Source organism: Anabrus simplex, chromosome 1 (assembly GCF_040414725.1).
Source record: "Anabrus simplex isolate iqAnaSimp1 chromosome 1, ASM4041472v1, whole genome shotgun sequence".
Taxonomy (NCBI): Eukaryota; Metazoa; Arthropoda; class Insecta; order Orthoptera; family Tettigoniidae; genus Anabrus; species Anabrus simplex.
The window spans coordinates 218,970,063-218,983,628 of NC_090265.1; the positions used below are offsets into that span (position 1 = coordinate 218,970,063).

The following is a 13,566-nucleotide window of genomic DNA, read 5'->3' on the forward strand; positions in this document are numbered from 1 at the left end:
GTGTGAAATGTAATTCCTTTTCCATGCGTGTTTCTTTGTGTTGTAGCAGTTCACTGCACAACAGTTTCTATTTTGATACACTACTACTACCACAATTTCACACCCACAGTTACACAGCCTGGACTGACCGCTCAAGACAAGATCACCGAAATGTTACCGATTTCTTCCGCGAGAGGCGCTGAGAGCGGCCGTGCACGCTCCCTATAGACCTATCTCATTGTTGAGTGTATGCTACAAGTTAATTGAGAGACTAATCCTGAACAGAACCGCCTCAAAAGTGCTTAAAGTAATTCTCATAGAACAAGCAGGATTCAGACCACAATGGAGTTGCACGGACCAAGTACTCCCATTAACCATCTACATTGAGGCAGGGTTCCAGAATCGTCAAAAAACATGTGGCATTCATAGACCTTAAAACAGCTTATGACATTGTTTGGAGAGAGGGTGTCATTTACAAACTACTTCAGGTTATCCCTTGCAAGACATTGGCTGATCTTGTAATCAATATGTTGAATGAGAGAAGATTCCAGGTCATCATTGGCAGCGAAATCAGCAAGCCAAGGAAATTAAACAATGGACTTCCTCAAGGATCAATGCTTGCCCTGCTTTTGTTCAGCCTGTATATATCAGATTTACCCTCCACAAAATCCAGGAAGTTTGGATACGCTGATGATTGGGTAATTGCTGCTAGAGATCCATGTTTAGAGAGAACACAAGAGATGGTGACAAATTATCTCTCTGTTCTGGGAGACTACTTCCGAAAATGGAGACTTCAACCAAGTACAACTAAGACGGAAGTTGCTTGTTTCCACCTGAACAATAAAATGGCAACAAGGGAACTTGCAGTTTACTTCTTCACCCCCACAGACACCACAAATATTGGGGTGTAACACTGGACAGAACAATGCCATTCAAAGAACATCTACAACCGACTGCTGCCAAAATGAAGACAAGAAACAACATCCTGCAGAAATTATACGGTACCACTTGAGGTGCCAGTGCAAACTACTCTCCGTTGCTCACCTTAGGTTTAGTTTATTCTGTCACTGAGTATTGTGCTCCAGTGTGGATAAACAGTCCTCATGTAAGATTAATAGATGTACAACTGAATAACACCAAGTGCATGATTACAGGAACAATAATGTCAACTCCCACACAATGGCTCCCTGTATTCAGCCGCATCCCTCCACCTCACTTGCGATGATACAACATTCTGCTAAGAGAATATCAGAAGATCCAGACCAACAAACAACTATCTATTCACGGTGATGTTGCCGATCTATTATTATGTTCAAGACATCCACCTATCCGCACAGCAAACCTTGTAGCTAACAAATTAAATCTGGCTGAGAGATGGTCTCATGATTGGAAACTGTTTGCCCCTCCAGAGGGTTCAGAAATGCCCTGCATAACTGAGAAGGTGCCAGAATTCATTCAACCTATAAAGATCTGGTTGAAATTAAGTAGAATTCGGACCAGTCACAGTGTATGTGGGGATCTCCTGTGTAAGGGGAGGAAAAGACCTTCACCATGTTGCTAGTCTGGCGCTGTAAGACAGACTGTTAGGCAGTTAATTCAAGAATGCCCACAAACATCTTACAGTGGTGAATTAAGAGACTTCTGCCAAGGGACACCACAGGCACTTCAATAAATTTGTAATCTTGATGTAGAATTATACATAATTTTCATGTATGTCATATGATAAATAAATACATAAGAACAGGAAGAAATCATATTCTAAAATTGTAGACATAATAGGAAGGTGTCATGGAACTGTACAGAGTATCATAAAGATGACCAGGTTTGCATTAACAAGGAAAGATCTGGTTGTTCCCATATAGTTACTACAAGAGAAAAGAGGAGACTATAGTACTTCGATTAATCAAGAAAGATCTCAAAATAACCTCACAACTATCAGCGCATGTTCGAATACACTTTGGAAAAGAGGTGCCCCGAGAACCATCTGCAGACTTTGCAGTCAAGCTAATTACAGAGCTAGGGTACCTAGAAAGAAGCCGTATATCAGACTATGTAAATAAAGGTACAGGCTTCTCTTCTGGGACAACGCACTGTTTACAGATGGAAGCAAGTTTAACATCTTCCAAAATGATGATCGAATGCTGGTGCGGAGACAACCAACAGTGAGTTAGAGCCTCAGAACCTTCAAGCAACTGTAAAGCATGGTGGTGGTGAAGTAATGCTGTAGGGCTGCATGTCGGCCTCTGGAATTGGTGAAATGGTGTTTACTGAGGGTACCATGTGTACCATTACATGTACATTACGTTGGCAAAGTGTCAAAGAAACTCAGATGGACTGCATAATAGAAGGCATGGAATTGCAAGGACCATGTATAAGAACCTTGGAACCTAATCTGGACTGTTTTTTTAAATAATTGAATTCTGAAACAATATTTACTGAGAACAAAAGGATAACATGCAAAAAAAAAAAAAAAAATATATATACATATACGCATCACAAGTAGCTCAAGAAATAGCAATATAAGTGGCTATATGAACAGTATAATTATGTATTCTGTCATCCGAATATTCTTGTATGTTTTCATGAACGAGTGTGACACCATGGAGTCTTGCTCAACGTGGGAGTGGATTGCCCAGAATTACATAATGAGGTGCAAGATGACAATTCATTGTGACCTGAGATGACATGCAGAAGACCAGATGCTGGCCACAAGGATCACATGTAGCAGCTGAGAAGAAGCCAGCTCGGAAGGGTGATGGATGCGAGGTAAGTTTTTAATTTTCAAAATTCTTTGAATTATTTGGTAGATAATATTAATTAAATTTCAATTGCCAGTTATATTTAATCCAGGTGCCAAACATGACCTACAGAAACTAATTTATGTCAGGTAAACTGACAAATGATATTTGTGCTAGTCCATATGTATATTGGTAGGAAGTGATATTCATTTTAAGTAAACTCTAACCTCAGCCACGGTTGTGTTAATGCCATACAAGAGTGTATTGTGTATGAATATAAGATCTCGAGTCATATGGAAGGGCGATTCTGTTGTATTTTAGAAAGTATTGGGAGGGATACATGCAGTGAGATGTAGATTGTTTTTAGGAGGCATGCATGTTGACAGACATGACTACGAGAAATGGATCCTATATGAATTATGGGCAAATACAGAAGCAGTATCGTCGAGGGAAGGTTAATATCGTAATGAATGAGAGATTTTTAAGATTTGAGATGAGAAGAGTTGTGACTACGATGATACAGATTTGAATTGAGTATTTATGAAAATGTAGAGATATGAATGTATATGTGTTAATTCTGAAGAAAGAAGAAGGTACTGCGAAATTAAATGGCACATGAGAGTAGGATCGTAGTTGAGTGATCATTGTATGGCAAGATTTGTGTCCAGAAGTGAATAGACGAGTATCCTCACAGCAGAGTCCCATATTAAATAAAAGCTCGTAATAATGAACAGTAGACAGCTGATATTTTCTATATTTGTTAATAGATGTTGATATAAGGATTTGTATTTGGAATAATAGACATGTTTAGAGTTTCTCCTTCCCAAATAAAGTTAAGACTGAGGTCACGATCCAGTTCAGTAAATGGCACTACTGAATAACTATAGAGGTTAATGTATAATTTACCAAAAATGAAAGCACGATAGATATTGGCACAATATTAGATTCAAATGCTAATTTATGGTTAATGAAGGTTAGGCCTGGCATATTAATGTTTGCTAATGTGATATGTGATTATAAAACATGAAGGATATGTGTGAATATATTTCATTTGGCAATGATAGCCTTATGACAGCAAATAGTTGCTGTATATGAGAAACTTATTTAGTATCCTGAAATCCAAAAGTCAACGAAAGTCATACTAAGATACCAGACGAGCAGATAACATATGGTAAGGTTCCAAATAATAAAATTACAGATGATAGGGTTTCAGATAATAAAATTCATATAATAAAGATGAGATTCAAATTGAAACTTTAGAATTATGTTATGTAGATCAGTTTAGATTCAGATTCTGATCAATCTAAATAGATTATACTTTAGGTAGGGCATTTTACTAGTGATGTGAAACTCCAATTTTCTAACAGAGGAGTAGATCCAAGGTTGAATGAAGAAAGTATATTAAAATGGTGAGAAGTTTCAGGTTCAGAGAATGACTGACCAGTTTTAGTTAAAGAAACCTATTTCAAATATGACTATAATGTGGATGAAATGTAAATATGAAGGACTATTGTACAAACTAACATTTTCAGTGGATGTTTACTTCATCAGGGAAAATGAGACACAGGAACACACTGTTCTCTTGCCATATTTTCTTTTTCTTCAAGTTATTACATTTGATAAATAGGTAAAAATAAGGATTAATTGTGTTTGTTATTTATAAGGATTATCATAGATTAAGACAGATAGAATTAAGGTTTTGAATTTTCGGTACGGAGAAGTCTATTCGGGAGGGTTGCGATTGATGGAATAATATTTCGTTTGCAACAGGAAGATGATCTTTCTTGGATTCCACGTAAAATTAGATGAAATTATAACAATTCCCTGAGACGCTGAATGGGGAACTCTTTACATCGGCCTGGACGCAGGTGGGGGAGACATGGATAGATTTGTGTACCTGGATATCCTGAAGATAAGTTTACAGAAGTACTGATATGTTGGGGCTTGGAAGGGACTATTACTTTGAGCAAGATGATGAACCCACATACAAGGCAGAAATTGTCCATCTGTGGTTACTTTTCCTCACCCCTCACACACTCCAAAGCCCTCCCCGGTCTCCAGACCTTAACCCAATAGATCATCGATGGAGTGAACTTGAAACAAGAGTTCAGAAACATGAAATAATCAGTAAGGCTAGACTGAAAGAGGTACTCCGGCAAGAATGGAGGGCGGTCATTCACAAGAGAGGACGACATACAAAGTATTAATTACAATGATCAATGTTGTTTTCTTGCTGTATGAAGACATTTATCTGCCCTCAAATGTATGTTGCGTATGTATTTATTTTGATATGTTACCAGTGGTTCCTATTACTGTATTTGTTTACTGGTTTTATACTTAGATTAATAAATGTCTTCATTTTACAAACATGTTCAACTGGACATTAATGTATGAACACTTATGGCCATGTCTGTATATAGTATATATATTTATATACAATTTCTGTCCTTTCCTATTTTAGATATAGAAAAAATGGTTATGTAGCACATTCTGAAAACAATACGTCACAAATCAATAGATTTCTCCTGGAAATAACCACATCGGAAAGACATTTTAAATTCTTTTGAGTTTATACCACACGAAATGGTTTTGCTATTTACACTTGTTTCTTTCCATTACCTATTTAGACCTACTGTGCTGTTTTCCTCCTGTGCTCCTAGTCTCTTAAGATATATATTCACCTTTATCATTTTGTTTCTTTCCTTTCCCTACACTTCCCACATAAAGTCCGAAGATCTCTCGTGATGGCCCACCATTACGTGCTGATGCACGCTTTCTTGGTGCAAATAGGAAGCAGAAATGAGCTTGTAGAGGGTTAAGAAGAAATGGATGTAGAAAAACTGGGACTGATGAGAATACAGCCCATCTATATGAAGATACGAGGTTGTAGAGATTGTCAAGGTTCTTGTCCTTTTGCATTTGCAAGTTTTTTTTTTTTGGCTATTGGCTTTACGTTGCACCAACACAGATAGGTCTTATGGCGATGATGGGATAGGAAAGGCCTAGGAGTTTGAAGTGGCCGTGGCCTTAATTAAGTTACAGCCCCAGCATTTGCTGGTGTGAAAATGGGAAACCATGGAAAACCATCTTCAGGGCTGTTGACAGTGGGATTCGAGGCCACTATCTCCCGGATGCAAGCTCACAGCCGCGCGCCTCTAACCACACAGCCAACTCACCCGGTGATCTGACTTTACTGTGTTAATTCTATTGTATACTATTTACTGTATAGTATTTTTAATTTGTGTGCACAAGTATAAATATAGTGTTGTGTAGCATACAACACCTCTCTGGTAGTCAGAAATAAAAAAAGGTCATGTAAAGATACTGATGTGTAATCCCAGAACAATATTATACTGCATTAATACTTGTTATCACAGAGTAATTCTGATATGTTATGCCAAATAGACATATCTACGTTGTGGTATCTCATGGAATACATCACAAAGTGCACTATTATGTAAACAAAAAGAAATAACGAAAATAATGATCAGGAGCTGTTGCTGGGGTTACAAGGAAGACATAAATACATACAAGACAGAAAGTCATCCTCTAGACTGAGATGATGTTTAGTGGCCTTGATACAAACCATTAACAAATAAGATTCTAAAACAGACGAACACACATGCACACAAAGGATAGACATGAAAAGCTAGTGCGGCTAAAGAATTATACACAAAGGAGTAACAACGAAAAAGATGCATGTAATACCATTTATTATGTTATTTGGCAGACCAGGACAGTTTGATGTTTGGACCAGATAACTTATTGAGACTAATATTAGCATTATTTCCCCTCAGGGAATTATTGGCACTAACAGTCTGAGAGGAAGCATGATTGTCTCCAACTAGAGCAATGTAGTGTCACAAATGATCCTCGTATCACAAAAATAACTCTAATGACAGGAACAAAAGCTAATAGTTAATGCGTCTCTTCACAAAAATGTTCCAAGATCCAGAGTAACTGAAAAATCATAGACAACCAATAAAAAAATATTACAAATTAACATGGAGTAAGACCGGAGGCCGGCCAAGATAAAAGAAGAAAACTGAAAACAATACAAAAGCAAGATTATTTTAATTACATTTTATACACAGGCTCAGTACAAAGTGGTGATAAATTCAACGAACAATAATGTAACTATCGAGAAGCAATTAATGAAGTAGGTTGAAGGTTACAAAAATATGTAAAATATTAATAAATAACTTGATAAAACAGTTTTTTAGTGGATTGAATAATGTTTCATATTAACCAAAGCTAATCAATCAAAAAAGGTACAAGACTAGGCTATGTTTTTGTAGCCTGCTGACGCATCTGTTGCTGCTGCAGTCCAAACTGAGCTTGAAGCCGTGCCTCCATAACATCCATTACAGCTGAAAAAAAGATAAATTTTCATGTAAGAATTTTAAAAAGCAAAACAGTCAAAATTTGGTAATCTCTTTTCAAAGGTGTCACACAACAGATAAGAATCTACAGAAATTGCAGGAGATTAAATATATGTTATTTACAAATATTTAATTATCCAGGACTTCTTCAGTTTATTTAGTTATTATTTGCTAATCGGCCAACTAGGGACCACGATAAATTTCATTGTACATTCTGGCGTATACTCAGTTTTCGACTGATCTTGTGGGTTTTCATTAGCTCGGTGTTCATCTGACCACTTTGCACCAGTTGTCCACATCACATCCTGGAAAGTTCCAAAAGTCACAATGCATGTTCTGAACAGGTCTCGTTTGTGGGCGTCATCTGGTGGTAGGCCCATTTCTTCGAGGTCTTTCATGATATTAATGTACCAGGGAATTATTGTTTTTGGTTTTGAGTCAAAATAGTTAAAAATGCATTTCACCCATCTGTCATAGGTGACCGTAGAAGAGAGCCATGTGTTTGCGCATTGTGTCCGTGATCTTCTCTATCATAGCATAGATTTCTTGTCTGGATTTTCTTATGTACATATGGTTTTTGTAGTTTGGGTCAAGAATGTTGCGGAGAATGATCTCTCCTTTTGTTTTAACTTAGTGAGCACACATTTCTGAGAGAGATAAGGCATTCTGACGTATAGAGAGATACTGGCTTGACAACGGCATTATAATGGTGAATCTTGGTATTTATAGAAAGCATCTTTTGTTATACATGTTCCAGGTGGTTTGGAAAGCTACCTCCATTTTCCATGCTCTGGCTGCTAAGGCCTCTATATCTAGTCCAGTTGATTGGACCCACTCACCAAGGTATTTAAACTTATACAAACGGTTTATTTTTCTATATTTGGCGTTCAGTTGGGTCGTGTAATCTATGATGTTTGACATTACTTCCACCTTTTCAAAGGATATCTGCAAGCCTGTTTGTTCTGCTACCTCTTTCAGCACATTAATTTCTTCCATTGTGGTTTCAATTTAGTTTCAGTTTGTTTAGTTTTTTAAATTTAAATTTCAGCTGTGTATGGACCATGTTTGACAATCTTTGCAGTATTTTTAGCCTTCTCTGCCTTCACTCTCTGCCAGTATCTTTTCATCCTTTCTCCTACTTTCTTCTGCTCTTCCGCATAGGACCTTCCTTTCTCACTAGCATTTCCCCAGTCTCCTGGACACCACAGAACCTTTTTGGCGAGTTGTCTAAATTGATTTCTGTCCATGATATAATCTTCTGGAATCCTCATCTTCATCAAGTCCAACCTCAATTCTCAAAACCATTTCAGCTCTGTCTTCCTCTTCCTGAAGAATTCAAAGATTCTCTTTGTTAGTCTGTTACTGTCCATCCTTAACAAGTGTCCATAGAACTGTAACTTGCTCATTAGTTCAACCACTCCTTCTGTTCTTTGATACAATTCTACCCATTCTCTTGTAATATTCCCCCCAAATTCTTAAAACTCTTAACTCTACTTACCTTTTTTGTCTCCTAACTTCAACAACTGAGGTGCCTCCTTAATGTTGGTCATGAATGCAGTCTTCTCAAAAGAAATCTGAAGTCCAGTTTTCTTTGCTATCATCTGGAGTTCTTCAGTCCTTTCCATAGCTGTTGCTATATCGTTGAAGAGCATCACTAAATCAGCGAATGCTGAACAATTTATATTTATACTCTCCTTACCTCTCCCAATCTTGAAAGTCTTTTGTTAGGAATTTCCTTCTTCTATTCTCTAAAAACTTTTTCCACAATGCAACTGAACATGATTGGTGAGATTGGTGAGACCTAGAATGGCTGTGTGTTCAATCTGAAACTCTCCCAAGATTGGATTCGGAGATCTCCAAGTCTTCTGTTTTCTTGGTAAATGCTTGAAATTTGTTGACATAAGTCAAAGTTCAAAGGCACAGCACAGTTCAATGATAGAGTATATAACAAATTCCAACTTGTATGTTTGGGAAGTTCCACCTTTCCACCAATTTAAAAGGATTTTCTTATATTACAAAAACATTAATTTATTTAAAAACAATTTTTTTGTTGGTACATGTTTTATTTTCCATGGAAAACATCTTAAGCCGTGCTCTTGAATGATAGACCTAGAATGGCTTCACTCTCTGCCAGTATCTTTTCATCCTTTCTCCTACTTTCTTCTACACAAAAACACAAGTAACATAGGTAAAACACAATATTAAAAACAACTTGTCCTTGACTAAATAAAAGGTTTAAATATCTGAAGAGGAATGTCCTCCTTGGAACCTGTTTCTGCTTTAAAGTACCCATACATACATACTCTTCCATTTATCACTAACATTTGTATGACTGCCAATTATGCTTGCCATCATGTTATCCTTAGCTGACTTCTTTGCTAGATTCAATTTCCTAGTAAGTTCCTTTAATTTCGCCTTCCTTCCATAGCCATTTCTAACTATTTATTTCCAACATGCAGCTCCTTCTTAGTCTCTTTAATCTGTTATAATATAGTGGATCTTTACCATTCCTTACTACCTTTAAAGGTACAAACCTCTTTTCACATTCCTCAACAATTGCTTTAAACCCCGTCCAGAGTCTGTTTACATTATTTTTTTACCGTTTTTAAAAACTCCCTCATGCCTGTTTTATCAGGTACTGCCTAATAGTCCTAATTTTAATACCTTCCTTTCTATCACATTTATTTTTAACTACGACAAAAAAACTCATGATCACTAACACCATCTATTACTTCGGTTTCTCTGTAGAACTAATCTGGTTTTACCAGCACCACATCCAGAACATTCTTCCGTCTAGTTGGTTCCATCACTATTTGAATCAGATGCCCTTCCCATATTAACTTATTTGCTATTTGTTGGCCATGCTTCCTGACGTTCGCATTACTTTCCCAATTGACATTTGGTAAATTGAGGTTACCCACTTCAACCACATTCCTTTCCATATTGTTTCCCATATAGCTGATTATCTTATCAAATAATTCTGAATCAGAGTCAGTGCTACCCTTTCCCGGTCTGTACACTCCAAAGACATCAAGGTGCCTATTATCTTTGGAGATGAGCCTTACACCTAGAATTTCATGTTTGTCATCTTAAACCTTTTTGTAGGTTACGAATTCTTCTTTCACCAGAATAAATACTCCCCCTCCTACCATTCCTATCCTATCTCTACGATATACACTCCAGTTCTGTGAGAATATTTCTGCATCCATTATATCATTTCTCAACCATGATTCACCTCCTATTACAATATCTGGTAAGTATATATCTATTAAATTACTTAATTCTATTCCTTTCTTTACAATACTTCTACAGTTCAGCACTAACTTTTTTATGTCATCCCTACTTGACTTCCAGTTCCCTGTTCCCTTATCACCGCTTCCTAGGCCACCCCGTTTCCCTGAATGTACCTCGCTATAACCATTCTAAACAAATTTCCTAACTTATATGTACCACCGCAGTTTAAGTGAAGTCTATCTGAGCGCAGATCCCTATCTCCTACCCATCCATTAAGATCTACAAATCTCACTACCAGTTTCCCACATACCCACTCCATAGTCTCATTTAAATCGCCAATCACCTTCCAGTCAGTATCCTACTGATAACAACCTCCGCTTTTTTAAACTTCAACCGTGCTGAATTTACCAGATCCCACACATCCGCAACTATGTTGGTGCTTATACCTGCTTGTCTTACATTGTTAGTACCAATGTGAAACACTGCCACCTTCTCCTTTCCCTCTTCCTCTTCTACTTTCCTCAACATCTGCCTCAACCTATTTCCTGGATAACACTCTACCCTGGTTCCCTTTCCTCCATACACTTTCTCCACATGTCTAACAATGGGATCCCCCATGACCAGAGCCTCAACCCTACCTACGTCATTTGATCCCTTCCCCTCCTGGTCAGCCCTATCTTTCCTCACTGCTACAGAAGCTACTTCCTCTTCCCTTTTCTCCCTCCCATGACCCTGTTCCACCTGTCTTTTTCCTATCCGCTACTCCACATTTCCCTTTCCTACCTTCCTCCTACTTCCACACTTCTCAGCAACAGTTCCCTGTTCCTCATCTTCTCTTGGTTGTTCTACCTGCAGTGACTCGTACCGATTTCTCACAGACACCTGGCCTGAATTCTGATCCTGATTGGAGCCCTTAGCCTGCAATCTCCTTCCCTTTAAAACATTAGACCACCTGTCTTCTATAATTCACCCCTTTCCTTCCCACCCCTCTTTTACACCTACTGTATCCTGTACATTGTTTGAGGGAAACCTACTTTCTTTCCTGTCGTCTGAGAGAATCCTAATTATCTCCCTCGAACTCTCCAACTCCTCCCTCATACTCGTTAATGCCTGGCCACACCCACAGTTCCTACACTTGCACTCCTTAGCCATTCTTTACGGAATAATGAAAAGAAAAGGTAAAATTAGATAACTTATTCTGTGCAAAGTAAAAATGAAAGGAAAGAAATATTGTCTAGGATAGTTCACAAAGATCACGCAATAACAAGGTAATTAATATAGGCTACTACTACAGTACAATAGTATTTAGTTGTACGAAATTATTTTCCTACAACATCCTAACAGAATGAAAATTGCTGTTAATTACTGAAATCATAAAATAATACACACAAATCACACAATTCTAAACTGCAGTTCAGTCTACCCTAATTACTACAACAGAATTCTAGTAAGAGATTTACTACAGATACTACAGGTACTACAGATACTATACTGCACAAATATTTCACAGTAATAAACACACTAATTGAGGCAGTGAGTGAGAGAGTGGGTTATGCCAAAATTTTGTCAAAATTGAGTTATTGGTACCCTTGTGTAGGGTTTACATTCATCTTCCACTGTGAAAAATATCAAAGACTTCCACAGGCTCCTTCCTTTCTTTTCTAAAGAACATGTTTTTTGTGAATTACTCATCTCACGTTTATGCTACGAGGGAGTGAGCTATACCAAGCTGCTAGAAGCATTCAAATTGTGCACTGTCTGTCGGCTATGTGAGCTGGCCAATTGCAGCAGTTATTCTCAAACACGTGTTAGTTGTGTAGAAAATGGCGGACGGTGAAGGAGAAGTAATAGTGAGTAGCTGTGAAAAATCAGTTAGAAATGATAAGTGGAAAAGAAAAAGGGCTAAAGTGTGTAGAAACTTAGGATTAGAGTACATTAGTGATTAAACGAATAAGGTTGTTCCTGGAAAGCAGCAAGGTGCTGTATGTGAGTGTAGTGTGCGATCTGCGGCAGCTAATGTTAGCTTGTGTAAATACCATGAACTTACGAAACCTGAAAAAGATGACATATTCTGTGCCTTCTATAAAACAGGTGATTATAATGCACAAAATGCGTTCTTATTTGGACTGATAAGTCAGCAAGAATGCAGTGGAATTTACCCAAAGAGGAGAATTAACGAACATTTAAGTGAAGGCACGTATCTTTCACATATTCTGTGAAAAAAAAAAACCTCGTGGTCATCTAGTTAGGGTATGCAGAAAGGCATATTGCGATGTGTTCGGAATATCCAGAAGATATTTTTCTACAGCCAGAGGTGATAGAAAATCTAATGTGCCAGAAGGAGGCGAATCTGAACGCAAAGGATCATCATCATGTAACAGCTCGATAGTATCACCTCATGTGAATCTCAGAGGTAAGCATGTTAATTACAAGCATAAGTTAAGCGATGAAGATGAGAAATCAGTAATGGATCATATTAAAAAAATTCCCTTGTATGTAAGTCACTATTGCAGAAAGAAGGTTTAAAAAAATTCATTCGAGTTGTGAAATCAGCTCTACAAAGAAGAAAGTGATGATGCTGGCATGAAGAGTGTTAGCTGTGGCACATACAGAACTATATTTAATACGAAATTTAATATCGGATGCAAAATGCCTCACACAGATACATGCAAAGTGTGTGACAAATGGCATGCTAAAGAAGAAGATATACTTATAGAGATACGGCTACATCAAGTAAGGGCAACTGCACCATACAATCTTCTCTCTGCATTTTGATCTAAATGCCTTGAAGGAAACTGTGACTACTGCTTGATAACGTATGATCTTCAGAAAGCTTTACCAACCCCAAATATACCAACAGGAGTGGTATTTTATCTAAGGCAACTCTCGGTGTACAATTTCGGTGTTCATATATGCAACCAGAAAATTGCCTTCATGTGTGTGTGGCCAAAAAACTTTGCTTCGCAAGGTGCTTCAGAGATTGCATCGTGTCTATTGAAAGTGTTAAGTGTACCTGAAAATACTTTGGAAAAACAGAAGTTAAGATTCTTTTCTGACTCATGTTCTGCACAGAACAAAAATAACATCCTATGTAGGATTTATTATGCTCTTGTGATGACAGGAAAGTTTGACTGCATAGAACATTACTATCTTATTTCTGGACAAGATGTCATCGAAAAGATGATCAAGAAAACAGACTATGTATTTACACCAGAAGATTGGTTTTGTCTCAT

The 13,566-nt window shown here is 37.5% G+C and overlaps 1 protein-coding gene across 1 annotated transcript in view; it reads right to left on the reverse strand.

Moving 5' to 3' along the window:
• Positions 1 to 6,763: 6,763 nt before the first annotated feature.
• Positions 6,764 to 13,566, reverse strand: part of Pfdn5 (prefoldin 5) — a 64,896-nt gene continuing 58,093 nt past the window's right edge. The window contains exon 5 of the mRNA XM_067140847.2: positions 6,764 to 7,087. Coding sequence (XP_066996948.1) covers positions 7,002 to 7,087 — 86 coding nt within the window. The 3' untranslated portion in view covers positions 6,764 to 7,001. The remainder of the gene's footprint in view (positions 7,088 to 13,566) is intronic.